Source organism: Danaus plexippus, chromosome Z (assembly GCF_018135715.1).
Source record: "Danaus plexippus chromosome Z, MEX_DaPlex, whole genome shotgun sequence".
In the NCBI taxonomy this organism is placed as follows: domain Eukaryota; kingdom Metazoa; phylum Arthropoda; class Insecta; order Lepidoptera; family Nymphalidae; genus Danaus; species Danaus plexippus.
In genome coordinates, this window is record NC_083559.1 from 2,702,236 (window position 1) to 2,718,165 (window position 15,930).

At 34.4% G+C, this 15,930-nt stretch overlaps 1 protein-coding gene across 5 annotated transcripts in view; it reads left to right on the top strand.

Annotated features, from left to right (window-relative positions):
- The first annotated feature begins 192 nt into the window (after positions 1–192).
- The window catches only part of LOC116777114 (chromatin complexes subunit BAP18-like), a 78,010-nt gene continuing 62,272 nt past the window's right edge, over positions 193–15,930 (top strand). For 3 of the 5 annotated variants that reach the window (XM_032670478.2, XM_061526061.1, XM_061526062.1), the window contains exon 1: positions 193–334. In XM_032670478.2, coding sequence (XP_032526369.1) covers positions 284–334 — 51 coding nt within the window. In that variant the 5' untranslated portion in view covers positions 193–283. Of the gene's footprint in view, positions 335–564; positions 781–5,071; positions 5,254–15,930 lie in introns of those variants that run through there. The other 2 variants (XM_061526060.1, XM_061526063.1) reach the window with 2 other exon arrangements.

Sequence of the window (15,930 nt, forward strand, 5' to 3'; positions counted from 1 at the left end):
ACCAGTAAATAATTATTTCCTTCATTTCCCATCTAAAATCATAATTTTGTTAAATTTAAAATTTTCTTTAGAATATATCTTTATAAATATTGAAATAGGTAGAAAAATCTTTAAAAAGTCTAAATATTTACCGTTCTGGCAATATTACACGTAGTATTGATTTTTTCTTTTAGACTTTGTTACTAGCGTTCACATAAAATTTTTTGCTGTTTTCTTATTTTTACATTAATACATTTATTTACATTTACTAAAATTGTTTAAGTGTGACTCTATAGTAGTGTTAATGTTGTATTATAATTTACGCGATTCTTCGATGAGCAATCCAGCATCAAAAGTAAGTTTTAAGATTTTACTTTGTATTACAAACAAAATTCATCAACAAAAAGTCATCAACACATAAGGTTTGTTAAAGAAAATGAGAGTCATAGACATGCGTACATAATTTAAAATAAGTATTAAAATCAATAAAAAGGAAAAATATATTTTTATAAAGTTCCTCTTCTAATTTACTTAATATTACTTCGGGCAATACTGAACTTTCAAAGATAAAAATGATATAGTCTATTTCTTTACATTTTTCTTTTCAACACATTTTAGTTTTCATAATTTACATTAATTTGTCAATTGGTAGAGAACATAGTTTCTATACAACTTTTAAATAATTTTATAAATGTTGTGATTTTATTTATACCAGTGTTAGTGTTGATGTTATATATTTATTAAACACATATTTTTTGTGGTCAAAGTAAGGGTAACGCAATGAATAATTCGGCGGCAAAAGTGAGTTGACCTTTTTGTTGATATTTATTTAACTGTAGCTATCTTTAATTGTTCTACGTGCTTACAATATATGCATGATTATTTTACTATTTTAATCTCATTTAAAATCAAAACAAAGAATCTAAAAAGGTCGTTTTATATTACCTGGGAAGTAGTTTATATAGATGTACATCTACAATTTTTCAGAAAATTGTTAAAGAAATACGTTCTAATCCATAAAAAACGGTATCCTAAATCTTAGATGAATGTTTTTAAAATAGCTCTTTTCAAATATTCAACCCCCTTATTTATACCTAAAAATTGATTCGAAATATATCATAGACAAATTTATTTAAATCTTTATCTACACATTAATCATCGTTTTATTTGCTTTTATATTCATTAATTATTATAACAATAGACAGTGTTGATTTTATAACATTAACACTTTTATACTTTTTTAATTGGTAGTGGAATTTGTTTGAAAGAGGTTGCCTAATAATAGGATTTTATTAAGTAGTACATATAGGTGAAATATATATATATATCTATAACTTTTTTTTGTGTTAGATATTGTGATATTTAAATATCCTATTGAGAGGCACATATTGCACTGCCAATACGGCACTATAAAACAATAACGAAAAAGGCTACATTACTTCAAGCTCAGCCCCTATTATCATTATCTGGTTAAAATGCCAACATATAAAATTTATATTTATATTGCTTTATATATTTCAGGTAAACTGGTCGGTTTTGATTTTTTATTAATGAAACTAGGGTTTTTGAACATTTTAAGTGATATACAACATTTTCATATTGCCCGCCGTTAAACATGATAGCTGTAAAAGAAATCAAAACTTAGGTTAAATGTATCCTATTGGTCATATATCCAAAACATATAATTTCATTCATATGTGTACTTTTGGGAATCTTAGATATCAATAAAAAAAAATAAAGTCTTATAATTCTTTACTTTTATGTTAAATATAGAAAATCTGTGTGATGTATTAATTTCAACCCACATGTGAACACTCATTTTCACACCATAATGCACAGAAAAATAAAATATATATATCAATACATTACAGATTATTTAGATTAAAATAACATGAAGGAACCAACTGCGTTGAAATATAGCTCAATATTTCAGAACTGTTATAATTGAAGGACAAAAATATAAAATAATATGTTTCATTACTTCATTTTAAATATAGTAAATATTCTAAAATAATTATTGAATCACTTTTATTATAAATATTTATTAATGTTACATGTCCCAATTACATACTACTAATATTAACCTTCTAATGCTCAACTTATTCAAAAGTGATGCTCCCCGATTACTTTTAATTTAAAAATAATATATATAATTTGATGAAAACTCTATAAATACTTATTATTTTTTATGTACCACAACTTTTACAATACAGTATGGTATATAATCTAGTATAGCATTAATAATCAAGTATCTTTGTTTTGTAGTAGTTATTTGTATATATGTATATATAATATTCCTTTTGTTATGGAAATTAACTTAATTTAAAATAAAATATTTTTAATAACTCAAGTTATAAGAAAACATATTCCTGACTTCCATCATAAGCTATGTTCTAAAAAAAAACCAGGTTAACTAGTATATTATTTTTTAAAATAGTTTATTTCATTGAAAATTTGTATATGGTAATTGTCTTATATATAAGTGTTGTATACATATATTATTTGAGAATGGTTTAATAGATTTTCTAAATTTATTAAGCTTTAAGGTAAATATAAAAAATTTCTGAAATTGTACAACAAATATTTTATTACAATACTCATAGACCCGACAGAACTTGTCCTGTCATGTCAAAGATATCATTCAGATCCAGGGGCTGAGTTAGATATTTATATTTGCATAATTGCCTTAATTCTTTCATAACAACCTTTTCCTGAAATTAATGAACACAAAAGTAAAACAAGATAATGAAATTAAAGTAGTCAACTTCAAGAATCAAGGCCTTAAAAAAAACAGATTTTGTATTTTATTAAGTGAATTTTTTTTCTATTTCTTTTCAATCAAACTTGATGAAAAGTATCCTATGTTTTTTTCTTAGTTCTAAGCTAGCTCCCACAAATTTCCAGCCAATTTTTGAAAGTAGTTCTTGAGTTCCAAGTAGTGTTACTAACGCTACTTTCTTTTATACATACAGATGTTATGATATGTGTATTAATGCAATAGCATTGGCCTTAGTAATATGTTAGATATAAAAAATGAACACTAGTCCTTTTGGGGGATATTATTGTTACTTTGTCAAATATATTTCTTTGGCAATAATATCTATGGTTAGATTTTGCAGTTCAGTCTAAAATATCATATACTTTGATCATAATTCATTAAGATATCATTGCTGTATCTATATTGTACATACATATATAGACTTGTGTATTGTACGGCTCAGTTTTACTTAAATATTGTCTTAAAAGTGCACGAATATCAGATATAATTAACAATTAGGATCATTAAGGTATGTCCAAAGGAGAAAAATATATAGAAATCATTTGTACCTATTTAAAAGTGCTGAAACCCAAGAGCCAATTGTAGGATAAAATTCGATAAAAAAAAGTTGCCAAAAAATATCAATTATTTGTATCAGTTTGTAACATGACTTTAACACTGTAAAATATAATCTTAATCCACTTGAATTCCTTCTTGTATTTATATCTACTGATTTAGTATTGTCATTTTTATTTAAGGCTTATCTTTTTTATGGACATCCGATTAACCTTACTAACTTAGATGTATCTTGGTTGTGAAATTTAATATGTACAATTTAAAATTAAATTTTCATCAAAATTGTTATTGTATAATCATGCATCTTTAAATTTTAATTTATTTCTTTCATTGACATAGATGATGTATAAATAAATGGGAAAGTATGTCAGGTTAGATTTTTATTGTTTTTGCAGAGAATTTGCTAAATGGGTTTCAATAAAACTACCCAGTAAAGTTTCTTAGAAATAAAAATATCATATCAGCTCTCATTTAGCACATAGTTCGGTGTAGCTCCCTAGGAATTATAACAAATATCATATTTCATGTAAAGTCATAGAACATAAACTATAGACGGAGGTGCCAGTTAGTAAATGTATCTGTTTTTAAACCACACATTCATGTCTGTTTCTGTTGCTGTGCCTTATATATGTTTTTTTTATGAGTTCTCATTAATTTTTTTTTTAAATAAAAATATGATTCCATATTTTGCAAAATGTTACAGTGTTAGACTAACCTATCATATGTTCTAGGAACTAAAAATGTTCCTTCAATACTAGCATGCGCCACCTGATTATAGAGGTAAAATTTTGGGCCATTATTTTGGCTGTTGTACACATTTAATAACTTTATACATAAATAAATATGCAATGTCTGAAGATCTAATATTCAAGAATTATCGGTGAAGTAGCTGGAGATATACTAGATATATCCTATAATTCTCAAACCTATGTCCTGTCAAGTAGGTACATAAAGAAAATAATTATCAGAAAAAAGGATGCCATTATATTATTCGATATTATTGTATTTAAATCAACTTTTTTGTTTCATAAAAAAAGTGTTCGAATATCAGATCAAATAAGAATCATTCAATTGTAGATCTCATTGTTAGTTTTGAGATAACAAATTAAAAACTGATTGACAATACTTTTTTTTTGGTCTTTTGGTATCAGATAAGATTGAGAGAATATATTTCTTATGTGCTGTGTGTACGAAATTTCGTTCTCGTAAAGTTTTTGGCCATATTTTTTAAAGTGTCTACCTATTGGAAAATTTATAAAATAAATGACACAATAACTCTATTATTAATATGCATGAGCGTTTCAATATTTAATTTATATTATTTAAGTTACAAATATTTGTGATACTGAAAACATTCTATACATAACAGAAATGATAAAGGCGAATTATTGTTATTGTTTTTGCTGAGCAGTATGGAATATGAATTGTTATATGTCAATTTCGAAGTAATTTTTTATATGACAAAATACATACCAATACTTGATTGAAACTATTAATTTAAAGGAGGACGAAACACGGTTTTTCTGATTTTTCGAATATCGGAGGTGCATTAAGTTAATATACTACGTTTGCTATTTCAAGAAATCTAACAACATAGAAATATTAGTTTTAAATAATTTTACTATCGACGAATGGTATTGGTAGCAAAATCTACATTTCGGTGCAGTTCTATGTCTATATGCGAGCGCTGAAGAACACCTACATAATTGTGGAGCATGCGCACTAGTTACTTAATTAGCCACATCCATCCAAGTAGATTCAGTGTCAAAATAATAGTGAATTCGTTCGGTTCTGTTGTGTCTCAGAAATTTCTTATTTCTTTGCAATGCCTTTCTATTCTTGCGAAAATGTTGAACTCAGTGTAAACTATGAAAATAACTTATTAATAAAGCCAATTACACAAGTGAACGAAAAGTTGTTGTGTTTCAGAGGACAACACTGTGAGTACACGGTATCTGGGCTAGTGTTGTTTGAATCATCAACAAACTAAACATAATTATTTGTCGCTAACGTTTTTGTATATTCATGATACCTTTGTGCGTTTAAATTTCGTTTCGGAATCACTTAATAATTTGTCTAAAAGTACCTTTATCAGCAAAATCAATATTTTGGTACCTGAACTGTATAGAGTTTAAGCGTCCGGGTTGGGCATGCGCACTATATGTCTAGTTTCTGAGCTGAAAGACAAAACAAATAGGAGCGTCCGGGACGAGCATGCGCACTAAGCGTCTGGATAGCCAGCTCCACCCGGGTCGATCAGTGTCGTAAATAGAGTCATTTCGTTCGGTTCCGCTGTATCTCAGTGATTCCTTATTTCTTTGCAATGCCTTTCTATTCTTGCGAAATTGTTGAACTTAGTGTAAACTATGAATTTAACTCATTAATAAAGCCAATGATACAAGTGAACGAAAAGTTGCTTTGTTTCGGAGGACAACACTGTGAGTACACGGTATCTGGGCTAGTGTTGTTTGAATCATCAACAAACTAAACGGAATTAGTTTTCTTTAACCTTTTTGTATATTCATGATAACTTTGTGCATTTTAATTTAGTTTCGGAATCACTTAATATTTTGTCTAGAAGTACCTATATCAGCAAAATCAATATTTTAGTACCTGAACTGTATAGAGTTTAAGCGTCGGGGTGGGACATGCGCACTATATGTCTAGTTTCCGAGCTAAAAGACAAAAAGAATAGGAGCGTCCGGGACGAGCATGCGCACTAAGCGTCTGGATAGCCAGCTCCACCCAGGTCGATCAGTGTCATAAAGGGAGTCATTTCGTTCGGTTCCGCTGTGTCTCAGTGATTCCTTATTTCTTTGCAATGCCTTTCTCTTCTTGCGAAATTGTTGAACTAAGTGTAAACTATGTAAATAACTCACTAATAAAGCCAATTATACAAGTGAACGAAAAGTTGCTTTGTTGCGGAGGACAACACTGTGAGTACACGGTATCTGGGCTAGTGTTGTTTGAATCATGAACATACGAAACAGAATTATTTGTTGCTAACGTTTTTGTATATTCATGATACCTTTGTGCGTTTAAATTTAGTTTCGGAATCACTTAATATTTTGTCTAAAAGTACCTTTATCAGCAAAATCAATATTTTAATATCTGATCTGTAAAGAATTTAAGCGTCCGGGCTAAGCATGCGCACTATGCGTCTAGTTTCCGGGCTGAAAGCCAAAAAGAATAGGAGCGTCCGGGACGAGCATGCGCACTAAGCGTCTGGATAGCCAGCTCCACCCAGGTCGATCAGTGTCATAAAGAGAGTCATAGCGTTCGGTTCTGCTGTTTCTCAGAAATTCCTTATTTCTTTGCAATGCCTTTCTATTCTTGCGAAATTATTGGACTTAGTCTAAACTTTGAAAATAAGTCATTATTGAAATCAATTATACAAGTGAACGAAAAGTTGTTGTGTTTCCGAGGACTACACTGTGAGTACACGGTATCTGGGCTAGTGTTGTTTGAATCATCAACAAACTAAACATAATTATTTGTCGCTAACGTTTTTGAATATTCATGATACCTTTGTGCGTTTAAATTTCGTTTCGGAATCACTTAATAATTTGTCTAAAAGTACCTTTATCAGCAAAATCAATATTTTGGTACCTGAACTGTATAGAGTTTAAGCGTCCGGGTTGGGCATGCGCACTATATGTCTAGTTTCTGAGCTGAAAGACAAAACAAATAGGAGCGTCCGGGACGAGCATGCGCACTAAGCGTCTGCATAGCCAGCTCCACCCGGGTCGATCAGTGTCGTAAATAGAGTCATTTCGTTCGGTTCCGCTGTATCTCAGTGATTCCTTATTTCTTTGCAATGCCTTTCTATTCTTGCGAAATTGTTGAACTTAGTGTAAACTATGAATTTAACTCATTAATAAAGCCAATGATACAAGTGAACGAAAAGTTGCTTTGTTTCGGAGGACAACACTGTGAGTACACGGTATCTGGGCTAGTGTTGTTTGAATCATCAACAAACTAAACGGAATTAGTTTTCTTTAACCTTTTTGTATATTCATGATAACTTTGTGCATTTTAATTTAGTTTCGGAATCACTTAATATTTTGTCTAGAAGTACCTTTATCAGCAAAATCAATATTTTGGTACCTGAACTGTATAGAGTTTAAGCGTCCGGGTTGGGCATGCGCACTATATGTCTAGTTTCTGAGCTGAAAGACAAAAAGAATAGGAGCGTCCGGGACGAGCATGCGCACTAAGCGTCTGGATAGCCAGCTCCACCCGGGTCGATCAGTGTCGTAAATAGAATCATTTCGTTCGGTTCTGTTCTGTCTCAGAAATTTCTTATTTCTTTGCAATGCCTTTCTATTCTTGCGAAAATGTTGAACTTAGTGTAAACTTTGAAAATAAGTCATTATTGAAGCCAATTATACAAGTGAACGAAAAGTTGCTTTGTTTCGGAGGACAACACTGTGAGTACACGGTATCTGGGCTAGTGTTGTTTGAATCATCAACAAACTAAACGGAATTAGTTTTCTTTAACCTTTTTGTATATTCATGATAACTTTGTGCATTTTAATTTAGTTTCGGAATCACTTAATATTTTGTCTAGAAGTACCTATATCAGCAAAATCAATATTTTAGTACCTGAACTGTATAGAGTTTAAGCGTCGGGGTGGGACATGCGCACTATATGTCTAGTTTCCGAGCTAAAAGACAAAAAGAATAGGAGCGTCCGGGACGAGCATGCGCACTAAGCGTCTGGATAGCCAGCTCAACCCGGGTCGATCAGTGTCGTAAATAGAGTCATTTCGTTCGGTTCCGCTGTGTCTCAGTGATTCCTTATTTCTTTGCAATGCCTTTCTCTTCTTGCGAAATTGTTGAACTAAGTGTAAACTATGTAAATAACTCACTAATAAAGCCAATTATACAAGTGAACGAAAAGTTGCTTTGTTGCGGAGGACAACACTGTGAGTACACGGTATCTGGGCTAGTGTTGTTTGAATCATGAACATACGAAACAGAATTATTTGTTGCTAACGTTTTTGTATATTCATGATACCTTTGTGCGTTTAAATTTAGTTTCGGAATCACTTAATATTTTGTCTAAAAGTACCTTTATCAGCAAAATCAATATTTTAATATCTGATCTGTAAAGAATTTAAGCGTCCGGGCTAAGCATGCGCACTATGCGTCTAGTTTCCGGGCTGAAAGCCAAAAAGAATAGGAGCGTCCGGGACGAGCATGCGCACTAAGCGTCTGGATAGCCAGCTCCACCCAGGTCGATCGGTGTCATAAAGAGAGTCATAGCGTTCGGTTCTGCTGTTTCTCAGAAATTCCTTATTTCTTTGCAATGCCTTTCTATTCTTGCGAAATTATTGGACTTAGTCTAAACTTTGAAAATAAGTCATTATTGAAATCAATTATACAAGTGAACGAAAAGTTGTTGTGTTTCCGAGGACTACACTGTGAGTACACGGTATCTGGGCTAGTGTTGTTTGAATCATCAACAAACTAAACATAATTATTTGTTGCTAACGTTTTTGAATATTCATGATACCTTTGTGCGTTTAAATTTCGTTTCGGAATCACTTAATAATTTGTCTAAAAGTACCTTTATCAGCAAAATCAATATTTTGGTACCTGAACTGTATAGAGTTTAAGCGTCCGGGTTGGGCATGCGCACTATATGTCTAGTTTCTGAGCTGAAAGACAAAACAAATAGGAGCGTCCGGGACGAGCATGCGCACTAAGCGTCTGCATAGCCAGCTCCACCCGGGTCGATCAGTGTCGTAAATAGAGTCATTTCGTTCGGTTCCGCTGTATCTCAGTGATTCCTTATTTCTTTGCAATGCCTTTCTATTCTTGCGAAATTGTTGAACTTAGTGTAAACTATGAATTTAACTCATTAATAAAGCCAATGATACAAGTGAACGAAAAGTTGCTTTGTTTCGGAGGACAACACTGTGAGTACACGGTATCTGGGCTAGTGTTGTTTGAATCATCAACAAACTAAACGGAATTAGTTTTCTTTAACCTTTTTGTATATTCATGATAACTTTGTGCATTTTAATTTAGTTTCGGAATCACTTAATATTTTGTCTAGAAGTACCTTTATCAGCAAAATCAATATTTTGGTACCTGAACTGTATGGAGTTTAAGCGTCCGGGTTGGGCATGCGCACTATATGTCTAGTTTCTGAGCTGAAAGACAAAAAGAATAGGAGCGTCCGGGACGAGCATGCGCACTAAGCGTCTGGATAGCCAGCTCCACCCGGGTCGATCAGTGTCGTAAATAGAATCATTTCGTTCGGTTCTGTTCTGTCTCAGAAATTTCTTATTTCTTTGCAATGCCTTTCTATTCTTGCGAAAATGTTGAACTTAGTGTAAACTTTGAAAATAAGTCATTATTGAAGCCAATTATACAAGTGAACGAAAAGATGCTTTGTTTCGGAGGACAACACTGTGAGTACACGGTATCTGGGCTAGTGTTGTTTGAATCATGAACAAACGAAACAGAATTATTTGTCGGTAACCTTTTTTTTATTCATGATACCTTTGTGCGTTTAAATTTAGTTTCGGAATCACTTAATATTTTGTCTAGAAGTACCTTTATCAGCAAAATCAATATTTTGGTACCTGAACTGTATAGAGTTTAAGCGTCCGGGCTAAGCATGCGCACTATGCGTCTAGTTTCCGAGCTGAAAGCCAAAAAGAATAGGAGCGTCCGGGACGAGCATGCGCACTAAGCGTCTGGATAGCCAGCTCAACCCGGGTCGATCAGTGTCGTCAATAGAGTCATTTCGTTCGGTTCCACTGTATTTCAGTGATTCCTTATTTCTTTGCAATGCCTTTCAATTCTTGCGAAATTGTTGAACTTAGTGTAAACTATGAAACTAACTCATTAATAAAGCCAATGATACAAGTGAACGAAAAGTTGCTTTGTTTCGGAGGACAACACTGTGAGTACACGGTATCTGGGCTAGTGTTGTTTGAATCATGAACAAACGAAACAGAATTATTTGTCGGTAACCTTTTTTTTATTCATGATACCTTTGTGCGTTTAAATTTAGTTTCGGAATCTCTTAATATTTTGTCTAGAAGTACCTTTATCAGCAAATTCAATATTTTGGTACCTGAATTGTATAGAGTTTAAGCGTCCGGGTTGGGCATGCGCACTATATGTCTAGTTTCCGAGCTAAAAGCCAGAAAGAATAGGATCGTCCGGGACGAGCATGCGCACTAAGCGTCTGGATAGCCAGCTCCACCCGGGTCGATCAGTGTCGTAAATAGAATCATTTCGTTCGGTTCTGTTCTGTCTCAGAAATTCTTATTTCTTTGCAATGCCTTTCTATTCTTGCGAAAATGTTGAACTTAGTGTAAACTTTGAAAATAAGTCATTATTGAAGCCAATTATACAAGTGAACGAAAAGTTGCTTTGTTTCGGAGGACAACACTGTGAGTACACGGTATCTGGGCTTGTGTTGTTTGAATCATCAACAAACTAAACATAATTATTTGTCGCTAACGTTTTTGTATATTCATGATACCTTTGTGCGTTTAAATTTCGTTTCGGAATCACTTAATATTTTGTCTAAAAGTACCTTTATCAGCAAAATCAATATTTTGGTACCTGAACTGTATAGAGTTTAAGCGTCCGGGTTGGGCATGCGCACTATATGTCTAGATTCCGAGCTAAAAGCCAGAAAGAATAGGAGCGTCCGGGACGAGCATGCGCACTAAGCGTCTGGATAGCCAGCTCAACCCGGGTCGATCAGTGTCGTAAATAGAGTCATTTCGTTCGGTTCCACTGTAACTCAGTGATTCCTTATTTCTTTGCAATGCCTTTCAATTCTTGCGAAATTGTTGAATTTAGTGTAAACTATGAAAATAACTCATTAATAAAGCCAATTATACAAGTGAACGAAAAGTTGCTTTGTTTCGGAGGACAACACTGTGAGTACACGTTATCTGGGCTAGTGTTGTTTGAATCATCAACAAACTAAACATAATTATTTGTCGTTATCTTTTTTGTATATTCATGATGCCTTTGTGCATTTTTATTTAGTTTCGGAATCACTTAATATTTTGTCTAGAAGTACCTTTATCAGCAAAATCAATATTTTGGTACCTGAACTGTATAGAGCTTAAGCGTCCGGGTTGGGCATGCGCACTATATGTCTAGTTTCCGAGCTAAAAGCCAGAAAGAATAGGAGCGGCCGGGACGAGCATGCGCACTACGCGTCTGGATAGCCAGCTCCACCCGGGTCGATCAGTGTCGTAAATAGTCATTTCGTTCGATTCCGCTGTATCTCGGTGTTTCCTTATTTCTTTGCAATGCCTTTCTATTCTTGCGAAATTGTTGAACTTAGTGTAAACTATGAAACTAACTCATTAATAAAGCCAATGATACAAGTGAACGAAAAGTTGCTTTGTTTCGGAGGACAACACTGTGAGTACACGGTATCTGGGCTAGTGTTGTTTGAATCATGAACAAACGAAACAGAATTATTTTTCGGTAACCTTTTTTTTATTCATGATACCTTTGTGCGTTTAAATTTAGTTTCGGAATCTCTTAATATTTTGTCTAGAAGTACCTTTATCAGCAAAATCAATATTTTGGTACCTGAACTGTATAGAGTTTAAGCGTCCGGGCTAAGCATGCGCACTATGCGTCTAGTTTCCGAGCTGAAAGCCAAAAAGAATAGGAGCGTCCGGGACGAGCATGCGCACTAAGCGTCTGGATAGCCAGCTCAACCCGGGTCGATCAGTGTCGTCAATAGAGTCATTTCGTTCGGTTCCACTGTATTTCAGTGATTCCTTATTTCTTTGCAATGCCTTTCAATTCTTGCGAAATTGTTGAACTTAGTGTAAACTATGAAACTAACTCATTAATAAAGCCAATGATACAAGTGAACGAAAAGTTGCTTTGTTTCGGAGGACAACACTGTGAGTACACGGTATCTGGGCTAGTGTTGTTTGAATCATGAACAAACGAAACAGAATTATTTGTCGGTAACCTTTTTTTTATTCATGATACCTTTGTGCGTTTAAATTTAGTTTCGGAATCTCTTAATATTTTGTCTAGAAGTACCTTTATCAGCAAAATCAATATTTTGGTACCTGAATTGTATAGAGTTTAAGCGTCCGGGTTGGGCATGCGCACTATATGTCTAGTTTCCGAGCTAAAAGCCAGAAAGAATAGGATCGTCCGGGACGAGCATGCGCACTAAGCGTCTGGATAGCCAGCTCCACCCGGGTCGATCAGTGTCGTAAATAGAATCATTTCGTTCGGTTCTGTTCTGTCTCAGAAATTTCTTATTTCTTTGCAATGCCTTTCTATTCTTGCGAAAATGTTGAACTTAGTGTAAACTTTGAAAATAAGTCATTATTGAAGCCAATTATACAAGTGAACGAAAAGTTGCTTTGTTTCGGAGGACAACACTGTGAGTACACGGTATCTGGGCTTGTGTTGTTTGAATCATCAACAAACTAAACATAATTATTTGTCGCTAACGTTTTTGTATATTCATGATACCTTTGTGCGTTTAAATTTCGTTTCGGAATCACTTAATATTTTGTCTAAAAGTACCTTTATCAGCAAAATCAATATTTTGGTACCTGAACTGTATAGAGTTTAAGCGTCCGGGTTGGGCATGCGCACTATATGTCTAGATTCCGAGCTAAAAGCCAGAAAGAATAGGAGCGTCCGGGACGAGCATGCGCACTAAGCGTCTGGATAGCCAGCTCAACCCGGGTCGATCAGTGTCGTAAATAGAGTCATTTCGTTCGGTTCCACTGTAACTCAGTGATTCCTTATTTCTTTGCAATGCCTTTCAATTCTTGCGAAATTGTTGAATTTAGTGTAAACTATGAAAATAACTCATTAATAAAGCCAATTATACAAGTGAACGAAAAGTTGCTTTGTTTCGGAGGACAACACTGTGAGTACACGTTATCTGGGCTAGTGTTGTTTGAATCATCAACAAACTAAACATAATTATTTGTCGTTATCTTTTTTGTATATTCATGATGCCTTTGTGCATTTTTATTTAGTTTCGGAATCACTTAATATTTTGTCTAGAAGTACCTTTATCAGCAAAATCAATATTTTGGTACCTGAACTGTATAGAGCTTAAGCGTCCGGGTGGGCATGCGCACTATATGTCTAGTTTCCGAGCTAAAAGCCAGAAAGAATAGGAGCGGCCGGGACGAGCATGCGCACTACGCGTCTGGATAGCCAGCTCCACCCGGGTCGATCAGTGTCGTAAATAGTCATTTCGTTCGATTCCGCTGTATCTCGGTGTTTCCTTATTTCTTTGCAATGCCTTTCTATTCTTGCGAAATTGTTGAACTTAGTGTAAACTATGAAACTAACTCATTAATAAAGCCAATGATACAAGTGAACGAAAAGTTGCTTTGTTTCGGAGGACAACACTGTGAGTACACGGTATCTGGGCTAGTGTTGTTTGAATCATGAACAAACGAAACAGAATTATTTTTCGGTAACCTTTTTTTTATTCATGATACCTTTGTGCGTTTAAATTTAGTTTCGGAATCTCTTAATATTTTGTCTAGAAGTACCTTTATCAGCAAAATCAATATTTTGGTACCTGAATTGTATAGAGTTTAAGCGTCCGGGTTGGGCATGCGCACTATATGTCTAGTTTCCGAGCTAAAAGCCAGAAAGAATAGGATTGTCCGGGACGAGCATGCGCACTAAGCGTCTGGATAGCCAGCTCCACCCGGGTCGATCAGTGTCGTAAATAGAATCATTTCGTTCGGTTCTGTTCTGTCTCAGAAATTTCTTATTTCTTTGCAATGCCTTTCTATTCTTGCGAAAATGTTGAACTTAGTGTAAACTTTGAAAATAAGTCATTATTGAAGCCAATTATACAAGTGAACGAAAAGTTGCTTTGTTTCGGAGGACAACACTGTGAGTACACGGTATCTGGGCTTGTGTTGTTTGAATCATCAACAAACTAAACATAATTATTTGTCGCTAACGTTTTTGTATATTCATGATACCTTTGTGCGTTTAAATTTCGTTTCGGAATCACTTAATATTTTGTCTAAAAGTACCTTTATCAGCACAATCAATATTTTGGTACCTGAACTGTATAGAGTTTAAGCGTCCGGGTTGGGCATGCGCACTATATGTCTAGATTCCGAGCTAAAAGCCAGAAAGAATAGGAGCGTCCGGGACGAGCATGCGCACTAAGCGTCTGGATAGCCAGCTCAACCCGGGTCGATCAGTGTCGTAAATAGAGTCATTTCGTTCGGTTCCACTGTAACTCAGTGATTCCTTATTTCTTTGCAATGCCTTTCAATTCTTGCGAAATTGTTGAATTTAGTGTAAACTATGAAAATAACTCATTAATAAAGCCAATTATACAAGTGAACGAAAAGTTGCTTTGTTTCGGAGGACAACACTGTGAGTACACGTTATCTGGGCTAGTGTTGTTTGAATCATCAACAAACTAAACATAATTATTTGTCGTTATCTTTTTGTATATTCATGATGCCTTTGTGCATTTTATTTAGTTTCGGAATCACTTAATATTTTGTCTAGAAGTACCTTTATCAGCAAAATCAATATTTTGGTACCTGAACTGTATAGAGCTTAAGCGTCCGGGTTGGGCATGCGCACTATATGTCTAGTTTCCGAGCTAAAAGCCAGAAAGAATAGGAGCGGCCGGGACGAGCATGCGCACTACGCGTCTGGATAGCCAGCTCCACCCGGGTCGATCAGTGTCGTAAATAGTCATTTCGTTCGATTCCGCTGTATCTCGGTGTTTCCTTATTTCTTTGCAATGCCTTTCTATTCTTGCGAAATTGTTGAACTTAGTGTAAACTATGAAACTAACTCATTAATAAAGCCAATGATACAAGTGAACGAAAAGTTGCTTTGTTTCGGAGGACAACACTGTGAGTACACGGTATCTGGGCTAGTGTTGTTTGAATCATGAACAAACGAAACAGAATTATTTTTCGGTAACCTTTTTTTTATTCATGATACCTTTGTGCGTTTAAATTTAGTTTCGGAATCTCTTAATATTTTGTCTAGAAGTACCTTTATCAGCAAAATCAATATTTTGGTACCTGAACTGTATAGAGTTTAAGCGTCCGGGTTGGGCATGCGCACTATATGTCTAGTTTCCGAGCTAAAAGCCAGAAAGAATAGGATCGTCCGGGACGAGCATGCGCACTAAGCGTCTGGATAGCCAGCTCCACCCGGGTCGATCAGTGTCGTAAATAGAATCATTTCGTTCGGTTCTGTTCTGTCTCAGAAATTTCTTATTTCTTGGCAATGCCTTTCTATTCTTGCGAAAATGTTGAACTTAGTGTAAACTTTGAAAATAAGTCATTATTGAAGCCAATTATACAAGTGAACGAAAAGTTGCTTTGTTTCGGAGGACAACACTGTGAGTACACGGTATCTGGGCTTGTGTTGTTTGAATCATCAACAAACTAAACATAATTATTTGTCGCTAACGTTTTTGTATATTCATGATACCTTTGTGCGTTTAAATTTAGTTTCGGAATCACTTAATATTTTGTCTAAAAGTACCTTTATCAGCAAAATCAATATTTTGGTACCTGAACTGTATAGAGTTTAAGCGTCCGGGTTGGGCATGCGCACTATATGTCTAGATTCCG